The 27264-nt window shown below is 40.5% G+C and overlaps 1 protein-coding gene across 1 annotated transcript in view; it reads left to right on the top strand.

Moving 5' to 3' along the window:
- Positions 1–27264, top strand: part of LOC139549549 (transcriptional coactivator YAP1-like) — a 139422-nt gene that overhangs the window by 27834 nt on the left and 84324 nt on the right. The window contains exon 3 of the mRNA XM_071360159.1: positions 11807–11925. Within this exon, the coding sequence (XP_071216260.1) occupies positions 11807–11925 (119 nt within the window). The remainder of the gene's footprint in view (positions 1–11806; positions 11926–27264) is intronic.

Genomic DNA, 27264 nt, shown 5'->3' with positions numbered 1-27264 from the left:
TCATTTAGTTAATATCAAGGCTTAGGACAAGACCCAGATGCAGACTGTTTCAAAGTAACAAAAGTGTTTTACAGAACCAGAGGGGGCAGGCAAACGACAGGTTGAGATTCTCTGTCCAATCACTCAAACTCTCCTGTCAAATTTATCTACAGCACATGCACAAACGGAATTTATTTACAATTAGAAACTGTGTGGTTTGAACCCTGAATGCTTATTGGTAGAATGCCATGGTATATCAGACTGTGTACCATGGGAATGACAAAAACCTTACTTTTTACTATTCTAATTACATTTATACTAGCAATAAGGCACCTCAGGGGTTTGTGGTATATGTCCAATATACCACGGCTAAGGGCTGTGGTTAAAGAGCAGCCCTTAGCCGTGGTATATTGACATATACCACACCTCCTCTGGACTTATTGTTTAGTCAGAGAAGTCAAAACAAGTTAAATCCATTGATCTGGAGAGTTTAATGAGGGCGATTTATCTTTTCTCTTGTGACGTATTCTTAAACATACAATAATTATTATTTTGAAGGAAAACCATATTTTGCTTCTTAGCCTACGTCGTTAAAAATGACATCGATATTCCTTCTTAATTCGCTCGATAACGTTATGGAGAAAGGGTCTCTTGGATAAATATGTCACCTCCTCTCTTGGATAAATATGTCACCTCCTCTCTTGGATAAATATGTCACCTCCTCTCTTGGATAAATGTGTCACCTCCTCTCTTGGATAAATGTGTCACCTCCTCTCTTGGATAAATATGTCATCTCCTCTCTTGGATAAATATGTCACCTCCTCTCTTGGATAAATATGTCACCTCCTCTCTTGGATAAATGTGTCACCTCCTCTCTTGGATAAATATGTCATCTCCTCTCTTGGATAAATGTGTCACCTCCTCTCTTGGATAAATGTGTCACCTCCTCTCTTGGATAAATGTGTCACCTCCTCTCTTGGATAAATGTGTCACCTCCTCTCTTGGATAAATATGTCATCTCCTCTCTTGGATAAATATGTCATCTCCTCTCTTGGATAAATGTGTCACCTCCTCTCTTGGATAAATGTGTAATCTCCTCTCTTGGATAAATATGTAATCTCCTCTCTTGGATAAATATGTCACCTCCTCTCTTGGATAAATATGTCACCTCCTCTCTTGGATAAATATGTCCCCTCCTCTCTTGGATAAATATGTCAACTCCTCTCTTGGATAAATATGTCAACTCCTCTCTTGGATAAATGTGTCATCTCCTCTCTTGGATAAATATGTCACCTCCTCTCTTGGATAAATGTGTCACGTCCTCTCTTGGATAAATATGTCATCTCCTCTCTTGGATAAATATGTCATCTCCTCTCTTGGATAAATATGTCACCTCCTCTCTTGGATAAATATGTCGCCTCCTCTCTTGGATCAATATGTCACCTCCTCTCTTGGATAAATATGTCACCTACTCTCTTGGATAAATATGTCATCTCCTCTCTTGGATAAATATGTCACCTCCTCTCTTGGATAAATGTGTCACCTCCTCTCTTGGATAAATATGTCACCTCCTCTCTTGGATAAATGTGTCACCTACTCTCTTGGATAAATATGTCACCTCCTCTCTTGGATAAATGTGTCACCTCCTCTCTTGGATAAATATGTCCCCTCCTCTCTTGGATAAATGTGTCACCTCCTCTCTTGGATAAATATGTCATCTCCTCCCTTGGATGAATATGTCACCTCCTCTCTTGGATAAATATGTAACCTCCTCTCTTGGATAAATATGTCCCCTCCTCTCTTGGATAAATATGTCACCTCTCTTGGATAAATATGTCACCTCCTCTCTTGGATAAATATGTCATCTCCTCTCTTGGATAAATATGTCACCTCCTCTCTTGGATAAATATGTCACCTCCTCTCTTGGATAAATATGTCACCTCCTCTCTTGGATAAATATGTCACCTCCTCTCTTGGATAAATATGTCACATCCTCTCTTGGATAAATATGTCACCTCCTCTCTTGGATAAATATGTCCCCTCCTCTCTTGGATAAATATGTCACCTCCTCTCTTGGATAAATATGTCACCTCCTCTCTTGGATAAATATGTCACCTCCTCTCTTGGATAAATATGTCACCTCCTCTCTTGGATAAATATGTCACCTCCTCTCTTGGATAAATGTGTCACCTCCTCTCTTGGATAAATATGTCACCTCCTCTCTTGGATAAATATGTCACCTCCTCTCTTGGATAAATATGTCATCTCCTCTCTTGGATAAATATGTCCCCTCCTCTCTTGGATAAATATGTCACCTCCTCTCTTGGATAAATATGTCCCCTCCTCTCTTGGATAAATATGTCACCTCCTCTCTTGGATAAATATGTCACCTCCTCTCTTGGATAAATATGTCACCTCCTCTCTTGGATAAATATGTCCCCTCCTCTCTTGGATAAATATGTCACCTCCTCTCTTGGATAAATATGTCTCCTCCTCTTTTGGATAAATATGTCGCCTCCTCTCTTGGATAAATATGTCACCTCCTCTCTTGGATAAATATGTCCCCTCCTCTCTTGGATAAATATGTCATCTCCTCTCTTGGATAAATGTGTCATCTCCTCTCTTGGATAAATGTGTCACCTCCTCTCTTGGATAAATATGTCACCTCCTCTCTTGGATAAATGTGTCACCTCCTCTCTTGGATAAATATGTCACCTCCTCTCTTGGATAAATGTGTCACCTCCTCTCTTGGATAAATATGTCACCTCCTCTCTTGGATAAATATGTCACCTCCTCTCCTGGATAAATATGTCCCCTCCTCTCTTGGATAAATATGTCATCTCCTCTCTTGGATAAATATGTCACCTCCTCTCTTGGATAAATGTGTCACCTCCTCTCTTGGATAAATATGTCACCTCCTCTCTTGGATAAATGTGTCACCTCCTCTCTTGGATAAATATGTCATCTCCTCTCTTGGATAAATATGTCATCTCCTCTCTTGGATAAATATGTCACCTCCTCTCTTGGATAAATATGTCCCCTCCTCTCTTGCATAAATATGTCACCTCCTCTCTTGGATAAATATGTCACCTCCTCTCTTGGATAAATATGTCCCCTCATCTCTTGGATAAATATGTCATCTCCTCTCTTGGATAAATATGTCACCTCCTCTCTTGGATAAATATGTCACCTCCTCTCTTGGATAAATATGTCATCTCCTCTCTTGGATAAATATGTCACCTCCTCTCTTGGATAAATATGTCACCTCCTCTCTTGGATAAATATGTCACCTCCTCTCTTGGATAAATATGTCATCTCCTCTCTTGGATAAATATGTCCCCTCCTCTCTTGGATAAATATGTCATCTCCTCTCTTGGATAAATATTTCACCTCCTCTCTTGGATAAATATGTCCCCTCCTCTCTTGGATAAATATGTCATCTCCTCTCTTGGATAAATATGTAATCTCCTCTCTTGGATAAATATGTCACCTCCTCTCTTGGATAAATGTGTCACCTCCTCTCTTGGATAAATATGTCCCCTCCTCTCTTGGAGAAATATGTCATCTCCTCTCTTGGAAAAATGTGTCACCTCCTCTCTTGGATAAATATGTCACCTCCTCTCTTGGATAAATATGTTACCTCCTCTCTTGGATAAATATGTCCCCTCCTCTCTTGGATAAATATGTCACCTCTCTTGGATAAATATGTCACCTCCTCTCTTGGATAAATATGTCATCTCCTCTCTTGGATAAATATGTCACCTCCTCTCTTGGATAAATATGTCACCTCCTCTCTTGGATAAATATGTCACCTCCTCTCTTGGATAAATATGTCCCCTCCTCTCTTGGATAAATATGTCACATCCTCTCTTGGATAAATATGTCACCTCCTCTCTTGGATAAATATGTCCCCTCCTCTCTTGGATAAATATGTCACCTCCTCTCTTGGATAAATATGTCACCTCCTCTCTTGGATAAATATGTCACCTCCTCTCTTGGATAAATATGTCACCTCCTCTCTTGGATAAATATGTCACCTCCTCTCTTGGATAAATGTGTCACCTCCTCTCTTGGATAAATATGTCACCTCCTCTCTTGGATAAATATGTCACCTCCTCTCTTGGATAAATATGTCATCTCCTCTCTTGGATAAATATGTCCCCTCCTCTCTTGGATAAATATGTCACCTCCTCTCATGGATAAATATGTCCCCTCCTCTCTTGGATAAATATGTCACCTCCTCTCTTGGATAAATATGTCACCTCCTCTCTTGGATAAATATGTCACCTCCTCTCTTGGATAAATATGTCCCCTCCTCTCTTGGATAAATATGTCACCTCCTCTCTTGGATAAATATGTCTCCTCCTCTTTTGGATAAATATGTCACCTCCTCTCTTGGATAAATGTGTCACCTCCTCTCTTGGATAAATATGTCCCCTCCTCTCTTGGATAAATATGTCATCTCCTCTCTTGGATAAATGTGTCATCTCCTCTCTTGGATAAATGTGTCACCTCCTCTCTTGGATAAATGTGTCACCTCCTCTCTTGGATAAATATGTCACCTCCTCTCTTGGATAAATGTGTCACCTCCTCTCTTGGATAAATATGTCCCCTCCTCTCTTGGATAAATATGTCATCTCCTCTCTTGGATAAATATGTCACCTCCTCTCTTGGATAAATGTGTCACCTCCTCTCTTGGATAAATATGTCACCTCCTCCCTTGGATAAATATGTCCCCTCCTCTGTTGGATAAATATGTCATCTCCTCTCTTGGATAAATATGTCACCTCCTCTCTTGGATAAATATGTCCCCTCCTCTCTTGGATAAATATGTCACATCCTCTCTTGGATAAATATGTCACCTCCTCTCTTGGATAAATATGTCCCCTCCTCTCTTGGATAAATATGTCACCTCCTCTCTTGGATAAATATGTCACCTCCTCTCTTGGATAAATATGTCACCTCCTCTCTTGGATAAATATGTCACCTCCTCTCTTGGATAAATATGTCACCTCCTCTCTTGGATAAATGTGTCACCTCCTCTCTTGGATAAATATGTCACCTCCTCTCTTGGATAAATATGTCACCTCCTCTCTTGGATAAATATGTCATCTCCTCTCTTGGATAAATATGTCCCCTCCTCTCTTGGATAAATATGTCACCTCCTCTCTTGGATAAATATGTCCCCTCCTCTCTTGGATAAATATGTCACCTCCTCTCTTGGATAAATATGTCACCTCCTCTCTTGGATAAATATGTCACCTCCTCTCTTGGATAAATATGTCCCCTCCTCTCTTGGATAAATATGTCACCTCCTCTCTTGGATAAATATGTCTCCTCCTCTTTTGGATAAATATGTCACCTCCTCTCTTGGATAAATGTGTCACCTCCTCTCTTGGATAAATATGTCCCCTCCTCTCTTGGATAAATATGTCATCTCCTCTCTTGGATAAATGTGTCATCTCCTCTCTTGGATAAATGTGTCACCTCCTCTCTTGGATAAATGTGTCACCTCCTCTCTTGGATAAATATGTCACCTCCTCTCTTGGATAAATGTGTCACCTCCTCTCTTGGATAAATATGTCCCCTCCTCTCTTGGATAAATATGTCACCTCCTCTCTTGGATAAATATGTCACCTCCTCTCTTGGATAAATGTGTCACCTCCTCTCTTGGATAAATATGTCACCTCCTCCCTTGGATAAATATGTCCCCTCCTCTGTTGGATAAATATGTCATCTCCTCTCTTGGATAAATATGTCACCTCCTCTCTTGGATAAATGTGTCACCTCCTCTCCTGGATAAATATGTCCCCTCCTCTCTTGGATAAATATGTCATCTCCTCTCTTGGATAAATATGTCACCTCCTCTCTTGGATAAATGTGTCACCTCCTCTCTTGGATAAATATGTCACCTCCTCTCTTGGATAAATGTGTCACCTCCTCTCTTGGATAAATATGTCATCTCCTCTCTTGGATAAATATGTCATCTCCTCTCTTGGATAAATATGTCACCTCCTCTCTTGGATAAATATGTCCCCTCCTCTCTTGGATAAATATGTCACCTCCTCTCTTGGATAAATATGTCACCTCCTCTCTTGGATAAATATGTCCCCTCCTCTCTTGGATAAATATGTCATCTCCTCTCTTGGATAAATATGTCACCTCCTCTCTTGGATAAATATGTCCCCTCCTCTCTTGGATAAATATGTCACCTCCTCTCTTGGATAAATATGTCATCTCCTCTCTTGGATAAATATGTCACCTCCTCTATTGGATAAATATGTCACCTCCTCTCTTGGATAAATATGTCACCTCCTCTCTTGGATAAATATGTCACCTCCTCTCTTGGATAAATATGTCACCTCCTCTCTTGGATAAATGTGTCACCTCCTCTCTTGGATAAATGTGTCACCTCCTCTCTTGGATAAATATGTCACCTACTCTCTTGCTGCGATAGTTTTTTGGGGGGGCTAGTCTTCAGGCCTTGTGGGTAGGTTTTCAGAGGTCATTGGGCTAGAAATGTTAGCTGGATCTTGCAACACTGTTGGCCACTGACGAGTATTGCGATTCTACAAATAGAAATGGCAGGTTTGTTGCTGCCTAGTCAGCACGCAGCAGGAACGACCTCCTACTGTGATAAGTACTTATCGGCAGTCTATCGGCAGTGAGCTTCTCGGCCTGTTTTATGCTTAAGGCAGGGACGTGCAGAGAGAAGTGTGTGGTTGGAATAACAGCAGAAATGGCCTATTTACAATATCCATTACAGCCTGATGATGGTGAGATGTGTTGTTTTACAATATCCATTACAGCCTGATGATGGTGAGATGTGTTGTTTTACAATATCCATTACAGACTGATGATGGTGAGATGTGTTGTTTTACAATATCCATTACAGACTGATGATGGTGAGATGTGTTGTTTTACAATATATATTACAGCCTGATGATGGTGAGATGTGTTGTTTTACAATATATATTACAGACTGATGATGATGAGATGTGTTGTTTTTTCAATATATATTACAGACTGATGATGAGATGTGTTGTTTTACAATATATATTACAGACTGATGATGAGATGTGTTGTTTTACAATATATATTACAGACTGATGATGAGATGTGTTGTTAAACAATATATATTACAGACTGATGATGAGATGTGTTGTTAAACACTATATATTACAGCCTGATGATGAGATGTGTTGTTTTACAATATATATTACAGCCTGATGATACGATGTGTTGTTTTACAATATATATTACAGACTGATGATGAGATGTGTTGTTTTACAATATATATTACAGCCTGATGATACGATGTGTTGTTTTACAATATATATTACAGACTGATGATGAGATGTGTTGTTTTACAATATATATTACAGACTGATGATGAGATGTGTTGTTTTACAATATATATTACAGACTGATGATGAGATGTGTTGTTTTACAATATATATTACAGACTGATGATGATGAGATGTGTTGTTTTACAATATATATTACAGACTGATGATGAGATGTGTTGTTTTACAATATATATTACAGACTGATGATGAGATGTGTTGTTTTACAATATATATTACAGACTGATGATGAGATGTGTTGTTTTACAATATATATTACAGACTGATGATGAGATGTGTTGTTTTACAATATATATTACAGATTGATGATGAGATGTGTTGTTTTACAATATATATTACAGACTGATGATGAGATGTGTTGTTTTACAATATATATTACAGACTGATGATGAGATGTGTTGTTTTACAATATATATTACAGACTGATGATACGATGTGTTGTTTTACAATATATATTACAGACTGATGATGAGATGTGTTGTTTTACAATATATATTACAGACTGATGATGAGATGTGTTGTTTTACAATATATATTACAGACTGATGATGAGATGTGTTGTTTTACAATATATATTACAGACTGATGATACGATGTGTTGTTTTACAATATATATTACAGACTGATGATGAGATGTGTTGTTTTACAATATATATTACAGACTGATGATACGATGTGTTGTTTTAAAATATATATTACAGACTGATGATGAGATGTGTTGTTTTACAATATATATTACAGACTGATGATACGATGTGTTGTTTTACAATATATATTACAGACTGATGATGATGATGTGTTGTTTTACAATATATATTACAGACTTATGATGATGAGATGTGTTGTTTTACAATATATATTACAGACTGATGATGAGATGTGTTGTTTTACAATATATATTACAGACTGATGATGAGATGTGTTGTTTTACAATATATATCACAGACTAATGATGATGAGATGTGTTGTTTTACAATATATATTACAGACTGATGATGGTGAGATGTGTTGTTTTACAATATATATTACAGACTGATGATGAGATGTGTTGTTTTACAATATATATTACAGACTGATGATGGTGAGATGTGTTGTTTTACAATATATATTACAGACTGATGATGAGATGTGTTGTTTTACAATATATATTACAGACTGATGATGAGATGTGTTGTTTTACAATATCCATTACAGACTGATGATGAGATGTGTTGTTTTACAATATATATTACAGACTGATGATGAGATGTGTTGTTTTACAATATATATTACAGACTGATGATGATGAGATGTGTTGTTTTACAATATATATTACAGACTGATGATGAGATGTGTTGTTTTACAATATATATTACAGACTGATGATACGATGTGTTGTTTTACAATATATATTACAGACTGATGATGATGATGTGTTGTTTTACAATATATATTACAGACTGATGATGAGATGTGTTATTTTACAATATATATTACAGACTGATGATACGATGTGTTGTTTTACAATATATATTACAGACTGATGATGATGATGTGTTGTTTTACAATATATATTACAGACTGATGATGAGATGTGTTGTTTTACAATATATATTACAGACTGATGATGATGAGATGTGTTGTTTTACAATATATATTACAGACTGATGGTGAGATGTGTTGTTTTACAATATATATTACAGACTGATGATACGATGTGTTGTTTTACAATATATATTACAGACTGATGATGATGATGTGTTGTTTTACAATATATATTACAGACTTATGATGATGAGATGTGTTGTTTTACAATATATATTACAGACTGATGATGAGATGTGTTGTTTTACAATATATATTACAGACTGATGATGATGAGATGTGTTGTTTTACAATATATATTACAGACTAATGATGATGAGATGTGTTGTTTTACAATATATATTACAGACTGATGATGAGATGTGTTATTTTACAATATCCATTACAGACTGATGATGAGATGTGTTGTTTTAAAATATATATTACAGACTGATGATGAGATGTGTTGTTTTACAATATATATTACAGACTGATGATACGATGTGTTGTTTTACAATATATATTACAGACTGATGATGATGATGTGTTGTTTTACAATATATATTACAGACTTATGATGATGAGATGTGTTGTTTTACAATATATATTACAGACTGATGATGAGATGTGTTGTTTTACAATATATATTACAGACTGATGATACGATGTGTTGTTTTACAATATATATTACAGACTGATGATGATGATGTGTTGTTTTACAATATATATTACAGACTTATGATGATGAGATGTGTTGTTTTACAATATATATTACAGACTGATGATGAGATGTGTTGTTTTACAATATATATTACAGACTGATGATGAGATGTGTTGTTTTACAATATATATTACAGACTGATGATGAGATGTGTTGTTTTACAATATATATCACAGACTAATGATGATGAGATGTGTTGTTTTACAATATATATTACAGACTGATGATGATGAGATGTGTTGTTTTACAATATATATTACAGACTGATGATGAGATGTGTTGTTTTACAATATATATTACAGACTGATGATGAGATGTGTTGTTTTACAATATATATTACAGCCTGATGATACGATGTGTTGTTTTACAATATATATTACAGACTGATGATGATGAGATGTGTTGTTAAACACTATATATTACAGACTGATGATGAGATGTGTTGTTTTACAATATATATTACAGACTGATGATGATGACATGTGTTGCTCTCCACTCTTTTCTTCTCTCTGTAATTGGACAGAAAAGTCAGCATGGAGCCTCATGTTTGTGTTGTTTTCAGATCCTACAGCTCTGTTTTAACTCTCGATTGTCCCAATTGGCACCCTATTCCCTATATAGTGCACTACTTTTGACCAGACGTAGTGCATTACATACATAACAGAGTGCCATTTGGGACATATTCTCTGTTTTGTAACGTTATAATAAACTTGTAAATTCCAGTGTGTGGAAGAAAATACAGCAGTTCAGTTTGTGGGGTTCCCTCCCTAAAGGGAAGCTCTATACAGTAGTTCAGTTTATGGGGTTCCCTCCCTAAAGGGAAGCTCTATACAGTAGTTCAGTGTGTGGGGTTCCCTCCCTAAAGGGAAGCTCTATACAGCAGTTCAGTTTGTGGGGTTCCCTCCCTAAAGGGAAGCTCTATACAGTAGTTCAGTTTGTGGGGTTCCCTCCCTAAAGGGAAGCTCTATACAGTAGTTCAGTGTGTGGGGTTCCCTCCCTAAAGGGAAGCTCTATACAGTAGTTCAGTGTGTGGGGTTCCCTCCCTAAAGGGAAGCTCTATACAGTAGTTCAGTGTGTGGGGTTCCCTCCCTAAAGGGAAGCTCTATACAGTGGTTCAGTTTGTGGGGTTCCCTCCCTAAAGGGAAGCTCTATACAGTAGTTCAGTGTGTGGGGTTCCCTCCCTAAAGGGAAGCTCTATACAGTAGTTCAGTGTGTGGGGTTCCCTCCCTAAATGGAAGCTCTATACAGTAGATCAGTGTGTGGGGTTCCCTCCCTAAAGGGAAGCTCTATACAGTAGTTCAGTTTGTGGGGTTCCCTCCCTAAAGGGAAGCTCTATACAGTAGTTCAGTGTGTGGGGTTCCCTCCCTAAAGGGAAGCTCTATACAGTAGTTCAGTGTGTGGGGTTCCCTCCCTAAAGGGAAGCTCTATACAGTAGTTCAGTGTGTGGGGTTCCCTCCCTAAAGGGAAGCTCTATACAGTGGTTCAGTTTGTGGGGTTCCCTCCCTAAAGGGAAGCTCTATACAGTAGTTCAGTGTGTGGGGTTCCCTCCCTAAAGGGAAGCTCTATACAGTAGTTCAGTGTGTGGGGTTCCCTCCCTAAAGGGAAGCTCTATACAGCAGTTCAGTGTGTGGGGTTCCCTCCCTAAAGGGAAGCTCTATACAGTGGTTCAGTGTGTGGGGTTCTCTCCCTAAAGGGAAGCTCTATACAGTAGTTCAGTGTGTGGGGTTCCCTCCCTAAAGGGAAGCTCTATACAGTAGTTCAGTGTGTGGGGTTCCCTCCCTAAAGGGAAGCTCTATACAGCAGTTCAGTGTGTGGGGTTCCCTCCCTAAAGGGAAGCTCTATACAGTGGTTCAGTTTGTGGGGTTCCCTCCCTAAAGGGAAGCTCTATACAGTAGTTCAGTTTGTGGGGTTCCCTCCCTAAAGGGAAGCTCTATACAGTATAATGTGACGTGCTTCTGGCAAATACACTTTTCAGCTTCAAATCAGCTTCACAGTTTTCTCTTTCTCCTAAAATATGTTGTGGGACTGTAGACAAATCCTCAGATCTATTATGCTGTTAATAACTCTATGCTTCTTGCAGTTCTTGATTCCATTTTCCCATGAACATTTTTTAAAAGTTCATTAAAGTTTCATGACAGTTCATTTCATTCAGTGATGAACTCTTCTCTCTGTGCAGCCATCTGGACCAGTCGACCACCTGGCAGGACCCTCGTAAGGCCCTCCTACAGATGAACCAGGCCCCTCCCACCAGCCCTGTACCAGTCCAGCAGCAGAACACCATGAGCCCAGCTAGTGGTCAGTACACACACACACACACACACACACACACACACACACACACACACACACACACACACACACACACACACACACACACACACACACACACACACTCACAGCCCTGTACCAGTCCAGCAGCAGAACACCATGAGCCCGGCTAGCGGTCAGTAAAATACATTCACACACCGTTGTGTTTATGTTGTACTGATAGCATACGGGGTTCTTTTGGAGCATTCGAGGGCTTAAGGCTGAAATGAACAAATGATCTGTGTGGTAGTTTTTATTTTTAACAACCTACTGAATAAAGAAGTATTTTTACCCCTCTTTAACTCTGGGTCTTCCTTTCCTGTGGCGGTCCTCATGAGAGCCAGCTTCATCATAGCGCTTGATGGTTTTTGCAACTGCATTTAAAGAAACTTTCAAAGTTCTTGAAATTTTCCTGATTGAGTGACCTTCATGTCTTTAAATAAAGACGGACTATCATTTCTCTTTGCTATTTGAGCTGTTCTTGCCATAATATGGACTTGGTCTTTTACCAAATAGAGCTATCTTCTGTATACCACCCCTACCTTGTCAAAACACAACTGATTGGTTCAAACGCATTAAGAAGGGAAGAAATTCCACAAATTAACTTTTGACAAGGCACACCTGTTAATTGAAATGCATTCCAGGTGACTACCTCCTGTAGCTAGTTGAGAGAATGCCAAGAGTGTGCAAAGCTGTCATCAAGGCAAAAGGTGGCTATTTTGAAGAATGTAAAATCTAACATATATTTTGATTTGTTTAACACTTTCTTGGTTACTACATGATTTCATATGTGTTATTTCATAGTTTTGATGTCTTCACTAATATTCTACAATGTAGAAAATAGTAAAAATAAAGAAAAACGCTTAAATGAGTAGGTGTGTCCAAACTTTTGACTGGTACTGTATATTACATTAACAAAGCCACCACTGTTGAAAGGTTAAAGCTCTGAAAGTGCTTGTCATATTGATTTACTAGATACATTTACTTTAATAAACAGTCAAGAAATGTGTCTACAAACAAAACAAGCAGCATAACCTATTCAGTAGTAATAACAATAGGTCTGGTTGGTAGAGTGGTGGTTGCCAGTGACGACAGAGACAGAACTGCCAATCAATGGGCTCCCACCAAACATGTTGGAGAGGGTTAGTCTAGTTCTACCTCTCTCTAACCCCACCTAGGAATATTCTAGTTCTACCTCTCACCCCACCTAGGAATATTCTAGTTCTACCTCTCTCTAACCCCACCTAGGACTATTCTAGTTCTACCTCTAACCTCACCTAGGAATATTCTAGTTCTACCTCTCTCTAACCCCACCTAGGAATATTCTAGTTCTACCTCTCTCTAACCCCACCTAGGAATATTCTAGTTCTACCTCTCTCTAACCCCACCTAGGACTATTCTAGTTCTACCTCTAACCCCACCTAGGAATATTCTAGTTCTACCTCTAACCCCACCTAGGAATATTCTAGTTCTACCTCTCTAACCCCACCTAGGACTATTCTAGTTCTACCTCTAACCCCACCTAGGAATATTCTAGTTCTACCTCTAACCCCACCTAGGAATATTCTAGTTCTACCTCTCTCTAACCCCACCTAGGAATATTCTAGTTCTACCTCTCTCTAACCCCACATAGGAATATTCTAGTTCTACCTCTCTCTAACCCCACCTAGGAATATTCTAGTTCTACCTCTAACCCCACCTAGGAATATTCTAGTTCTATCTCTAACCCCACCTAGGAATATTCTAGTTCTACCTCTCTCTAACCCCACCTAGGAATATTCTAGTTCTACCTCTCTCTAACCCCACCTAGGAATATTCTAGTTCTACTTCTAACCCCACCTAGGAATATTCTAGTTCTATCTCTAACCCCACCTAGGAATATTCTAGTTCTACCTCTCTCTAACCCTACCTAGGAATATTCTAGTTCTACCTCTCTCTAACCCCACCTAGGACTATTCTAGTTCTACCTCTCTCTAACCCCACCTAGGACTATTCTAGTTCTACCTCTCTCTAACCCCACCTAGGAATATTCTAGTTCTGCCTCTAACCCCACCTAGGAATATTCTAGTTCTACCTCTCTCTAACCCCACCTAGGAATATTCTAGTTCTACCTCTAACCCCACCTAGGAATATTCTAGTTCTACCTCTCACTAACCCCACCTAGGAATATTCTAGTTCTACCTCTCTCTAACCCCACCTAGGAATATTCTAGTTCTACCTCTAACCCCACCTAGGAATATTCTAGTTCTATCTCTAACCCCACCTAGGAATATTCTAGTTCTACCTCTCTCTAACCCCACCTAGGAATATTCTAGTTCTACCTCTCTCTAAACCCACCTAGGAATATTCTAGTTCTACCTCTCTCTAACCCCACCTAGGAATATTCTAGTTCTACCTCTCTCTAACCCCACCTAGGAATATTCTAGTTCTACCTCTAACCCCACCTAGGAATATTCTAGTTCTACCTCTCTCTAACCCCACATAGGAATATTCTAGTTCTACCTCTCTCTAACCCCACCTAGGAATATTCTAGTTCTACCTCTAACCCCACCTAGGAATATTCTAGTTCTATCTCTAACCCCACCTAGGAATATTCTAGTTCTACCTCTCTCTAACCCCACCTAGGAATATTCTAGTTCTACCTCTCTCTAACCCCACCTAGGAATATTCTAGTTCTACTTCTAACCCCACCTAGGAATATTCTAGTTCTATCTCTAACCCCACCTAGGAATATTCTAGTTCTACCTCTCTCTAACCCTACCTAGGAATATTCTAGTTCTACCTCTCTCTAACCCCACCTAGGAATATTCTAGTTCTACCTCTAACCCCACCTAGGACTATTCTAGTTCTACCTCTCTCTAACCCCACCTAGGAATATTCTAGTTCTGCCTCTAACCCCACCTAGGAATATTCTAGTTCTACCTCTCTCTAACCCCACCTAGGAATATTCTAGTTCTACCTCTAACCCCACCTAGGAATATTCTAGTTCTACCTCTCACTAACCCCACCTAGGAATATTCTAGTTCTACCTCTCTCTAACCCCACCTAGGAATATTCTAGTTCTACCTCTAACCCCACCTAGGAATATTCTAGTTCTATCTCTAACCCCACCTAGGAATATTCTAGTTCTACCTCTCTCTAACCCCACCTAGGAATATTCTAGTTCTACCTCTCTCTAAACCCACCTAGGAATATTCTAGTTCTACCTCTAACCCCACCTAGGACTATTCTAGTTCTACCTCTCTCTACCCCCACCTAGGAATATTCTAGTTCTACCTCTAACCCCACCTAGGAATATTCTAGTTCTACCTCTCTCTAACCCCACCTAGGAATATTCTAGTTCTACCTCTAACCCCACCTAGGAATATTCTAGTTCTACCTCTAACCCCACCTAGGAATATTCTAGTTCTACCTCTAACCCCACCTAGGATTATTCTAGTTCTACCTCTCTCTAACCCCACCTAGGAATATTCTAGTTCTACCTCTAACCCCACCTAGGAATATTCTAGTTCTATCTCTAACCCCACCTAGGAATATTCTAGTTCTACCTCTCTCTAACCCCACCTAGGACTATTCTAGTTCTACCTCTAACCCCACCTAGGAATATTCTAGTTCTACCTCTAACCCCACCTAGGAATATTCTAGTTCTACCTCTCTAACCCCACCTAGGACTATTCTAGTTCTACCTCTAACCCCACCTAGGAATATTCTAGTTCTACCTCTAACCCCACCTAGGAATATTCTAGTTCTACCTCTCTCTAACCCCACCTAGGAATATTCTAGTTCTACCTCTCTCTAACCCCACATAGGAATATTCTAGTTCTACCTCTCTCTAACCCCACCTAGGAATATTCTAGTTCTACCTCTAACCCCACCTAGGAATATTCTAGTTCTATCTCTAACCCCACCTAGGAATATTCTAGTTCTACCTCTCTCTAACCCCACCTAGGAATATTCTAGTTCTACCTCTCTCTAACCCCACCTAGGAATATTCTAGTTCTACTTCTAACCCCACCTAGGAATATTCTAGTTCTATCTCTAACCCCACCTAGGAATATTCTAGTTCTACCTCTCTCTAACCCTACCTAGGAATATTCTAGTTCTACCTCTCTCTAACCCCACCTAGGACTATTCTAGTTCTACCTCTCTCTAACCCCACCTAGGACTATTCTAGTTCTACCTCTCTCTAACCCCACCTAGGAATATTCTAGTTCTGCCTCTAACCCCACCTAGGAATATTCTAGTTCTACCTCTCTCTAACCCCACCTAGGAATATTCTAGTTCTACCTCTAACCCCACCTAGGAATATTCTAGTTCTACCTCTCACTAACCCCACCTAGGAATATTCTAGTTCTACCTCTCTCTAACCCCACCTAGGAATATTCTAGTTCTACCTCTAACCCCACCTAGGAATATTCTAGTTCTATCTCTAACCCCACCTAGGAATATTCTAGTTCTACCTCTCTCTAACCCCACCTAGGAATATTCTAGTTCTACCTCTCTCTAAACCCACCTAGGAATATTCTAGTTCTACCTCTCTCTAACCCCACCTAGGAATATTCTAGTTCTACCTCTCTCTAACCCCACCTAGGAATATTCTAGTTCTACCTCTAACCCCACCTAGGAATATTCTAGTTCTACCTCTCTCTAACCCCACATAGGAATATTCTAGTTCTACCTCTCTCTAACCCCACCTAGGAATATTCTAGTTCTACCTCTAACCCCACCTAGGAATATTCTAGTTCTATCTCTAACCCCACCTAGGAATATTCTAGTTCTACCTCTCTCTAACCCCACCTAGGAATATTCTAGTTCTACCTCTCTCTAACCCCACCTAGGAATATTCTAGTTCTACTTCTAACCCCACCTAGGAATATTCTAGTTCTATCTCTAACCCCACCTAGGAATATTCTAGTTCTACCTCTCTCTAACCCTACCTAGGAATATTCTAGTTCTACCTCTCTCTAACCCCACCTAGGAATATTCTAGTTCTACCTCTAACCCCACCTAGGACTATTCTAGTTCTACCTCTCTCTAACCCCACCTAGGAATATTCTAGTTCTGCCTCTAACCCCACCTAGGAATATTCTAGTTCTACCTCTCTCTAACCCCACCTAGGAATATTCTAGTTCTACCTCTAACCCCACCTAGGAATATTCTAGTTCTACCTCTCACTAACCCCACCTAGGAATATTCTAGTTCTACCTCTCTCTAACCCCACCTAGGAATATTCTAGTTCTACCTCTAACCCCACCTAGGAATATTCTAGTTCTATCTCTAACCCCACCTAGGAATATTCTAGTTCTACCTCTCTCTAACCCCACCTAGGAATATTCTAGTTCTACCTCTCTCTAAACCCACCTAGGAATATTCTAGTTCTACCTCTAACCCCACCTAGGACTATTCTAGTTCTACCTCTCTCTAACCCCACCTAGGAATATTCTAGTTCTACCTCTAACCCCACCTAGGAATATTCTAGTTCTACCTCTCTCTAACCCCACCTAGGAATATTCTAGTTCTACCTCTAACCCCACCTAGGAATATTCTAGTTCTACCTCTCTAACCCCACCTAGGACTATTCTAGTTCTACCTCTAACCCCACCTAGGAATATTCTAGTTCTACCTCTAACCCCACCTAGGAATATTCTAGTTCTACCTCTCTCTAACCCCACCTAGGAATATTCTAGTTCTACCTCTCTCTAACCCCACATAGGAATATTCTAGTTCTACCTCTCTCTAACCCCACCTAGGAATATTCTAGTTCTACCTCTAACCCCACCTAGGAATATTCTAGTTCTATCTCTAACCCCACCTAGGAATATTCTAGTTCTACCTCTCTCTAACCCCACCTAGGAATATTCTAGTTCTACCTCTCTCTAACCCCACCTAGGAATATTCTAGTTCTACTTCTAACCCCACCTAGGAATATTCTAGTTCTATCTCTAACCCCACCTAGGAATATTCTAGTTCTACCTCTCTCTAACCCTACCTAGGAATATTCTAGTTCTACCTCTCTCTAACCCCACCTAGGACTATTCTAGTTCTACCTCTCTCTAACCCCACCTAGGACTATTCTAGTTCTACCTCTCTCTAACCCCACCTAGGAATATTCTAGTTCTGCCTCTAACCCCACCTAGGAATATTCTAGTTCTACCTCTCTCTAACCCCACCTAGGAATATTCTAGTTCTACCTCTAACCCCACCTAGGAATATTCTAGTTCTACCTCTCACTAACCCCACCTAGGAATATTCTAGTTCTACCTCTCTCTAACCCCACCTAGGAATATTCTAGTTCTACCTCTAACCCCACCTAGGAATATTCTAGTTCTATCTCTAACCCCACCTAGGAATATTCTAGTTCTACCTCTCTCTAACCCCACCTAGGAATATTCTAGTTCTACCTCTCTCTAAACCCACCTAGGAATATTCTAGTTCTACCTCTCTCTAACCCCACCTAGGAATATTCTAGTTCTACCTCTCTCTAACCCCACCTAGGAATATTCTAGTTCTACCTCTAACCCCACCTAGGAATATTCTAGTTCTACCTCTCTCTAACCCCACATAGGAATATTCTAGTTCTACCTCTCTCTAACCCCACCTAGGAATATTCTAGTTCTACCTCTAACCCCACCTAGGAATATTCTAGTTCTATCTCTAACCCCACCTAGGAATATTCTAGTTCTACCTCTCTCTAACCCCACCTAGGAATATTCTAGTTCTACCTCTCTCTAACCCCACCTAGGAATATTCTAGTTCTACTTCTAACCCCACCTAGGAATATTCTAGTTCTATCTCTAACCCCACCTAGGAATATTCTAGTTCTACCTCTCTCTAACCCTACCTAGGAATATTCTAGTTCTACCTCTCTCTAACCCCACCTAGGAATATTCTAGTTCTACCTCTAACCCCACCTAGGACTATTCTAGTTCTACCTCTCTCTAACCCCACCTAGGAATATTCTAGTTCTGCCTCTAACCCCACCTAGGAATATTCTAGTTCTACCTCTCTCTAACCCCACCTAGGAATATTCTAGTTCTACCTCTAACCCCACCTAGGAATATTCTAGTTCTACCTCTCACTAACCCCACCTAGGAATATTCTAGTTCTACCTCTCTCTAACCCCACCTAGGAATATTCTAGTTCTACCTCTAACCCCACCTAGGAATATTCTAGTTCTATCTCTAACCCCACCTAGGAATATTCTAGTTCTACCTCTCTCTAACCCCACCTAGGAATATTCTAGTTCTACCTCTCTCTAAACCCACCTAGGAATATTCTAGTTCTACCTCTAACCCCACCTAGGACTATTCTAGTTCTACCTCTCTCTAACCCCACCTAGGAATATTCTAGTTCTACCTCTAACCCCACCTAGGAATATTCTAGTTCTACCTCTCTCTAACCCCACCTAGGAATATTCTAGTTCTACCTCTAACCCCACCTAGGAATATTCTAGTTCTACCTCTAACCCCACCTAGGAATATTCTAGTTCTACCTCTAACCCCACCTAGGATTATTCTAGTTCTACCTCTCTCTAACCCCACCTAGGAATATTCTAGTTCTACCTCTAACCCCACCTAGGAATATTCTAGTTCTATCTCTAACCCCACCTAGGAATATTCTAGTTCTACCTCTCTCTAACCCTACCTAGGAATATTCTAGTTCTACCTCTCTCTAACCCCACCTAGGAATATTCTAGTTCTACCTCTAACCCCACCTAGGACTATTCTAGTTCTACCTCTCTCTAACCCCACCTAGGAATATTCTAGTTCTACCTCTAACCCCACCTAGGAATATTCTAGTTCTACCTCTCTCTAACCCCACCTAGGAATATTCTAGTTCTACCTCTAACCCCACCTAGGAATATTCTAGTTCTACCTCTCACTAACCCCACCTAGGAATATTCTAGTTCTACCTCTCTCTAACCCCACCTAGGAATATTCTAGTTCTACCTCTAACCCCACCTAGGAATATTCTAGTTCTATCTCTAACCCCACCTAGGAATATTCTAGTTCTACCTCATTCTAACCCCACCTAGGACTATTCTAGTTCTACCTCTCTCTAACCCCACCTAGGAATATTCTAGTTCTACCTCTCTCTAACCCCACCTAGGAATATTCTAGTTCTACCTCTCTCTAACCCCACCTAGGAATATTCTAGTTCTACCTCTAACCCCACCTAGGAATATTCTAGTTCTACCTCTCTCTAACCCCACCTAGGAATATTCTAGTTCTACCTCTCTCTAACCCCACCTAGGAATATTCTAGTTCTACCTCTAACCCCACCTAGGAATATTCTAGTTCTACCTCTAACCCCACCTAGGAATATTCTAGTTCTACCTCTCTCTAACCCCACCTAGGAATATTCTAGTTCTACCTCTAACCCCACCTAGGAATATTCTAGTTCTACCTCTCTCTAACCCCACCTAGGAATATTCTAGTTCTACCTCTCTCTAACCCCACCTAGGACTATTCTAGTTCTACCTCTCTCTAACCCCACCTAGGAATATTCTAGTTCTACCTCTCTCTAACCCCACCTAGGAATATTCTAGTTCTACCTCTAACCCCACCTAGGACTATTCTAGTTCTACCTCTCTCTAACCCCACCTAGGAATATTCTAGTTCTGCCTCTAACCCCACCTAGGAATATTCTAGTTCTACCTCTCTCTAACCCCACCTAGGAATATTCTAGTTCTACCTCTAACCCCACCTAGGAATATTCTAGTTCTACCTCTCACTAACCCCACCTAGGAATATTCTAGTTCTACCTCTCTCTAACCCCACCTAGGAATATTCTAGTTCTACCTCTAACCCCACCTAGGAATATTCTAGTTCTATCTCTAACCCCACCTAGGAATATTCTAGTTCTACCTCTCTCTAACCCCACCTAGGAATATTCTAGTTCTACCTCTCTCTAAACCCACCTAGGAATATTCTAGTTCTACCTCTCTCTAACCCCACCTAGGAATATTCTAGTTCTACCTCTCTCTAACCCCACCTAGGAATATTCTAGTTCTACCTCTAACCCCACCTAGGAATATTCTAGTTCTACCTCTCTCTAACCCCACATAGGAATATTCTAGTTCTACCTCTCTCTAACCCCACCTAGGAATATTCTAGTTCTACCTCTAACCCCACCTAGGAATATTCTAGTTCTATCTCTAACCCCACCTAGGAATATTCTAGTTCTACCTCTCTCTAACCCCACCTAGGAATATTCTAGTTCTACCTCTCTCTAACCCCACCTAGGAATATTCTAGTTCTACTTCTAACCCCACCTAGGAATATTCTAGTTCTATCTCTAACCCCACCTAGGAATATTCTAGTTCTACCTCTCTCTAACCCTACCTAGGAATATTCTAGTTCTACCTCTCTCTAACCCCACCTAGGAATATTCTAGTTCTACCTCTAACCCCACCTAGGACTATTCTAGTTCTACCTCTCTCTAACCCCACCTAGGAATATTCTAGTTCTGCCTCTAACCCCACCTAGGAATATTCTAGTTCTACCTCTCTCTAACCCCACCTAGGAATATTCTAGTTCTACCTCTAACCCCACCTAGGAATATTCTAGTTCTACCTCTCACTAACCCCACCTAGGAATATTCTAGTTCTACCTCTCTCTAACCCCACCTAGGAATATTCTAGTTCTACCTCTAACCCCACCTAGGAATATTCTAGTTCTATCTCTAACCCCACCTAGGAATATTCTAGTTCTACCTCTCTCTAACCCCACCTAGGAATATTCTAGTTCTACCTCTCTCTAAACCCACCTAGGAATATTCTAGTTCTACCTCTAACCCCACCTAGGACTATTCTAGTTCTACCTCTCTCTAACCCCACCTAGGAATATTCTAGTTCTACCTCTAACCCCACCTAGGAATATTCTAGTTCTACCTCTCTCTAACCCCACCTAGGAATATTCTAGTTCTACCTCTAACCCCACCTAGGAATATTCTAGTTCTACCTCTCTAACCCCACCTAGGACTATTCTAGTTCTACCTCTAACCCCACCTAGGAATATTCTAGTTCTACCTCTAACCCCACCTAGGAATATTCTAGTTCTACCTCTCTCTAACCCCACCTAGGAATATTCTAGTTCTACCTCTCTCTAACCCCACATAGGAATATTCTAGTTCTACCTCTCTCTAACCCCACCTAGGAATATTCTAGTTCTACCTCTAACCCCACCTAGGAATATTCTAGTTCTATCTCTAACCCCACCTAGGAATATTCTAGTTCTACCTCTCTCTAACCCCACCTAGGAATATTCTAGTTCTACCTCTCTCTAACCCCACCTAGGAATATTCTAGTTCTACTTCTAACCCCACCTAGGAATATTCTAGTTCTATCTCTAACCCCACCTAGGAATATTCTAGTTCTACCTCTCTCTAACCCTACCTAGGAATATTCTAGTTCTACCTCTCTCTAACCCCACCTAGGACTATTCTAGTTCTACCTCTCTCTAACCCCACCTAGGACTATTCTAGTTCTACCTCTCTCTAACCCCACCTAGGAATATTCTAGTTCTGCCTCTAACCCCACCTAGGAATATTCTAGTTCTACCTCTCTCTAACCCCACCTAGGAATATTCTAGTTCTACCTCTAACCCCACCTAGGAATATTCTAGTTCTACCTCTCACTAACCCCACCTAGGAATATTCTAGTTCTACCTCTCTCTAACCCCACCTAGGAATATTCTAGTTCTACCTCTAACCCCACCTAGGAATATTCTAGTTCTATCTCTAACCCCACCTAGGAATATTCTAGTTCTACCTCTCTCTAACCCCACCTAGGAATATTCTAGTTCTACCTCTCTCTAAACCCACCTAGGAATATTCTAGTTCTACCTCTCTCTAACCCCACCTAGGAATATTCTAGTTCTACCTCTCTCTAACCCCACCTAGGAATATTCTAGTTCTACCTCTAACCCCACCTAGGAATATTCTAGTTCTACCTCTCTCTAACCCCACATAGGAATATTCTAGTTCTACCTCTCTCTAACCCCACCTAGGAATATTCTAGTTCTACCTCTAACCCCACCTAGGAATATTCTAGTTCTATCTCTAACCCCACCTAGGAATATTCTAGTTCTACCTCTCTCTAACCCCACCTAGGAATATTCTAGTTCTACCTCTCTCTAACCCCACCTAGGAATATTCTAGTTCTACTTCTAACCCCACCTAGGAATATTCTAGTTCTATCTCTAACCCCACCTAGGAATATTCTAGTTCTACCTCTCTCTAACCCTACCTAGGAATATTCTAGTTCTACCTCTCTCTAACCCCACCTAGGAATATTCTAGTTCTACCTCTAACCCCACCTAGGACTATTCTAGTTCTACCTCTCTCTAACCCCACCTAGGAATATTCTAGTTCTGCCTCTAACCCCACCTAGGAATATTCTAGTTCTACCTCTCTCTAACCCCACCTAGGAATATTCTAGTTCTACCTCTAACCCCACCTAGGAATATTCTAGTTCTACCTCTCACTAACCCCACCTAGGAATATTCTAGTTCTACCTCTCTCTAACCCCACCTAGGAATATTCTAGTTCTACCTCTAACCCCACCTAGGAATATTCTAGTTCTATCTCTAACCCCACCTAGGAATATTCTAGTTCTACCTCTCTCTAACCCCACCTAGGAATATTCTAGTTCTACCTCTCTCTAAACCCACCTAGGAATATTCTAGTTCTACCTCTAACCCCACCTAGGACTATTCTAGTTCTACCTCTCTCTAACCCCACCTAGGAATATTCTAGTTCTACCTCTAACCCCACCTAGGAATATTCTAGTTCTACCTCTCTCTAACCCCACCTAGGAATATTCTAGTTCTACCTCTAACCCCACCTAGGAATATTCTAGTTCTACCTCTAACCCCACCTAGGAATATTCTAGTTCTACCTCTAACCCCACCTAGGATTATTCTAGTTCTACCTCTCTCTAACCCCACCTAGGAATATTCTAGTTCTACCTCTAACCCCACCTAGGAATATTCTAGTTCTATCTCTAACCCCACCTAGGAATATTCTAGTTCTACCTCTCTCTAACCCTACCTAGGAATATTCTAGTTCTACCTCTCTCTAACCCCACCTAGGAATATTCTAGTTCTACCTCTAACCCCACCTAGGACTATTCTAGTTCTACCTCTCTCTAACCCCACCTAGGAATATTCTAGTTCTACCTCTAACCCCACCTAGGAATATTCTAGTTCTACCTCTCTCTAACCCCACCTAGGAATATTCTAGTTCTACCTCTAACCCCACCTAGGAATATTCTAGTTCTACCTCTCACTAACCCCACCTAGGAATATTCTAGTTCTACCTCTCTCTAACCCCACCTAGGAATATTCTAGTTCTACCTCTAACCCCACCTAGGAATATTCTAGTTCTATCTCTAACCCCACCTAGGAATATTCTAGTTCTACCTCATTCTAACCCCACCTAGGACTATTCTAGTTCTACCTCTCTCTAACCCCACCTAGGAATATTCTAGTTCTACCTCTCTCTAACCCCACCTAGGAATATTCTAGTTCTACCTCTCTCTAACCCCACCTAGGAATATTCTAGTTCTACCTCTAACCCCACCTAGGAATATTCTAGTTCTACCTCTCTCTAACCCCACCTAGGAATATTCTAGTTCTACCTCTCTCTAACCCCACCTAGGAATATTCTAGTTCTACCTCTAACCCCACCTAGGAATATTCTAGTTCTACCTCTAACCCCACCTAGGAATATTCTAGTTCTACCTCTCTCTAACCCCACCTAGGAATATTCTAGTTCTACCTCTAACCCCACCTAGGAATATTCTAGTTCTACCTCTCTCTAACCCCACCTAGGAATATTCTAGTTCTACCTCTCTCTAACCCCACCTAGGACTATTCTAGTTCTACCTCTCTCTAACCCCACCTAGGAATATTCTAGTTCTACCTCTCTCTAACCCCACCTAGGAATATTCTAGTTCTACCTCTAACCCCACCTAGGAATATTCTAGTTCTACCTCTCACTAACCCCACCTAGGAATATTCTAGTTCTACCTCTCTCTAACCCCACCTAGGAATATTCTAGTTCTACCTCTAACCCCACCTAGGAATATTCTAGTTCTATCTCTAACCCCACCTAGGAATATTCTAGTTCTACCTCTCTCTAACCCCACCTAGGAATATTCTAGTTCTACCTCTCTCTAAACCCACCGTGGAAAATTCTAGTTCTACCTCTCTCTAACCCCACCTAGGAATATTCTAGTTCTACCTCTCTCTAACCCCACCTAGGAATATTCTAGTTCTACCTCTAACCCCACCTAGGAATATTCTAGTTCTACCTCTCTCTAACCCCACATAGGAATATTCTAGTTCTACCTCTCTCTAACCCCACCTAGGAATATTCTAGTTCTACCTCTAACCCCACCTAGGAATATTCTAGTTCTATCTCTAACCCCACCTAGGAATATTCTAGTTCTACCTCTCTCTAACCCCACCTAGGAATATTCTAGTTCTACCTCTCTCTAACCCCACCTAGGAATATTCTAGTTCTACTTCTAACCCCACCTAGGAATATTCTAGTTCTATCTCTAACCCCACCTAGGAATATTCTAGTTCTACCTCTCTCTAACCCTACCTAGGAATATTCTAGTTCTACCTCTCTCTAACCCCACCTAGGAATATTCTAGTTCTACCTCTAACCCCACCTAGGACTATTCTAGTTCTACCTCTCTCTAACCCCACCTAGGAATATTCTAGTTCTGCCTCTAACCCCACCTAGGAATATTCTAGTTCTACCTCTCTCTAACCCCACCTAGGAATATTCTAGTTCTACCTCTAACCCCACCTAGGAATATTCTAGTTCTACCTCTCACTAACCCCACCTAGGAATATTCTAGTTCTACCTCTCTCTAACCCCACCTAGGAATATTCTAGTTCTACCTCTAACCCCACCTAGGAATATTCTAGTTCTATCTCTAACCCCACCTAGGAATATTCTAGTTCTACCTCTCTCTAACCCCACCTAGGAATATTCTAGTTCTACCTCTCTCTAAACCCACCTAGGAATATTCTAGTTCTACCTCTAACCCCACCTAGGACTATTCTAGTTCTACCTCTCTCTAACCCCACCTAGGAATATTCTAGTTCTACCTCTAACCCCACCTAGGAATATTCTAGTTCTACCTCTCTCTAACCCCACCTAGGAATATTCTAGTTCTACCTCTAACCCCACCTAGGAATATTCTAGTTCTACCTCTAACCCCACCTAGGAATATTCTAGTTCTACCTCTAACCCCACCTAGGATTATTCTAGTTCTACCTCTCTCTAACCCCACCTAGGAATATTCTAGTTCTACCTCTAACCCCACCTAGGAATATTCTAGTTCTATCTCTAACCCCACCTAGGAATATTCTAGTTCTACCTCTCTCTAACCCTACCTAGGAATATTCTAGTTCTACCTCTCTCTAACCCCACCTAGGAATATTCTAGTTCTACCTCTAACCCCACCTAGGACTATTCTAGTTCTACCTCTCTCTAACCCCACCTAGGAATATTCTAGTTCTACCTCTAACCCCACCTAGGAATATTCTAGTTCTACCTCTCTCTAACCCCACCTAGGAATATTCTAGTTCTACCTCTAACCCCACCTAGGAATATTCTAGTTCTACCTCTCACTAACCCCACCTAGGAATATTCTAGTTCTACCTCTCTCTAACCCCACCTAGGAATATTCTAGTTCTACCTCTAACCCCACCTAGGAATATTCTAGTTCTATCTCTAACCCCACCTAGGAATATTCTAGTTCTACCTCATTCTAACCCCACCTAGGACTATTCTAGTTCTACCTCTCTCTAACCCCACCTAGGAATATTCTAGTTCTACCTCTCTCTAACCCCACCTAGGAATATTCTAGTTCTACCTCTCTCTAACCCCACCTAGGAATATTCTAGTTCTACCTCTAACCCCACCTAGGAATATTCTAGTTCTACCTCTCTCTAACCCCACCTAGGAATATTCTAGTTCTACCTCTCTCTAACCCCACCTAGGAATATTCTAGTTCTACCTCTAACCCCACCTAGGAATATTCTAGTTCTACCTCTAACCCCACCTAGGAATATTCTAGTTCTACCTCTCTCTAACCCCACCTAGGAATATTCTAGTTCTACCTCTAACCCCACCTAGGAATATTCTAGTTCTACCTCTCTCTAACCCCACCTAGGAATATTCTAGTTCTACCTCTCTCTAACCCCACCTAGGACTATTCTAGTTCTACCTCTCTCTAACCCCACCTAGGAATATTCTAGTTCTACCTCTAACCCCACCTAGGAATATTCTAGTTCTACCTCTAAC

The sequence above is a fragment of the Salvelinus alpinus genome, chromosome 22, assembly GCF_045679555.1.
Source record: "Salvelinus alpinus chromosome 22, SLU_Salpinus.1, whole genome shotgun sequence".
NCBI classification, from domain to species: Eukaryota; Metazoa; Chordata; class Actinopteri; order Salmoniformes; family Salmonidae; genus Salvelinus; species Salvelinus alpinus.
Note: the sequence above shows the minus strand (reverse complement) of the source record. Positions and strands in the feature narration are given on the sequence as shown.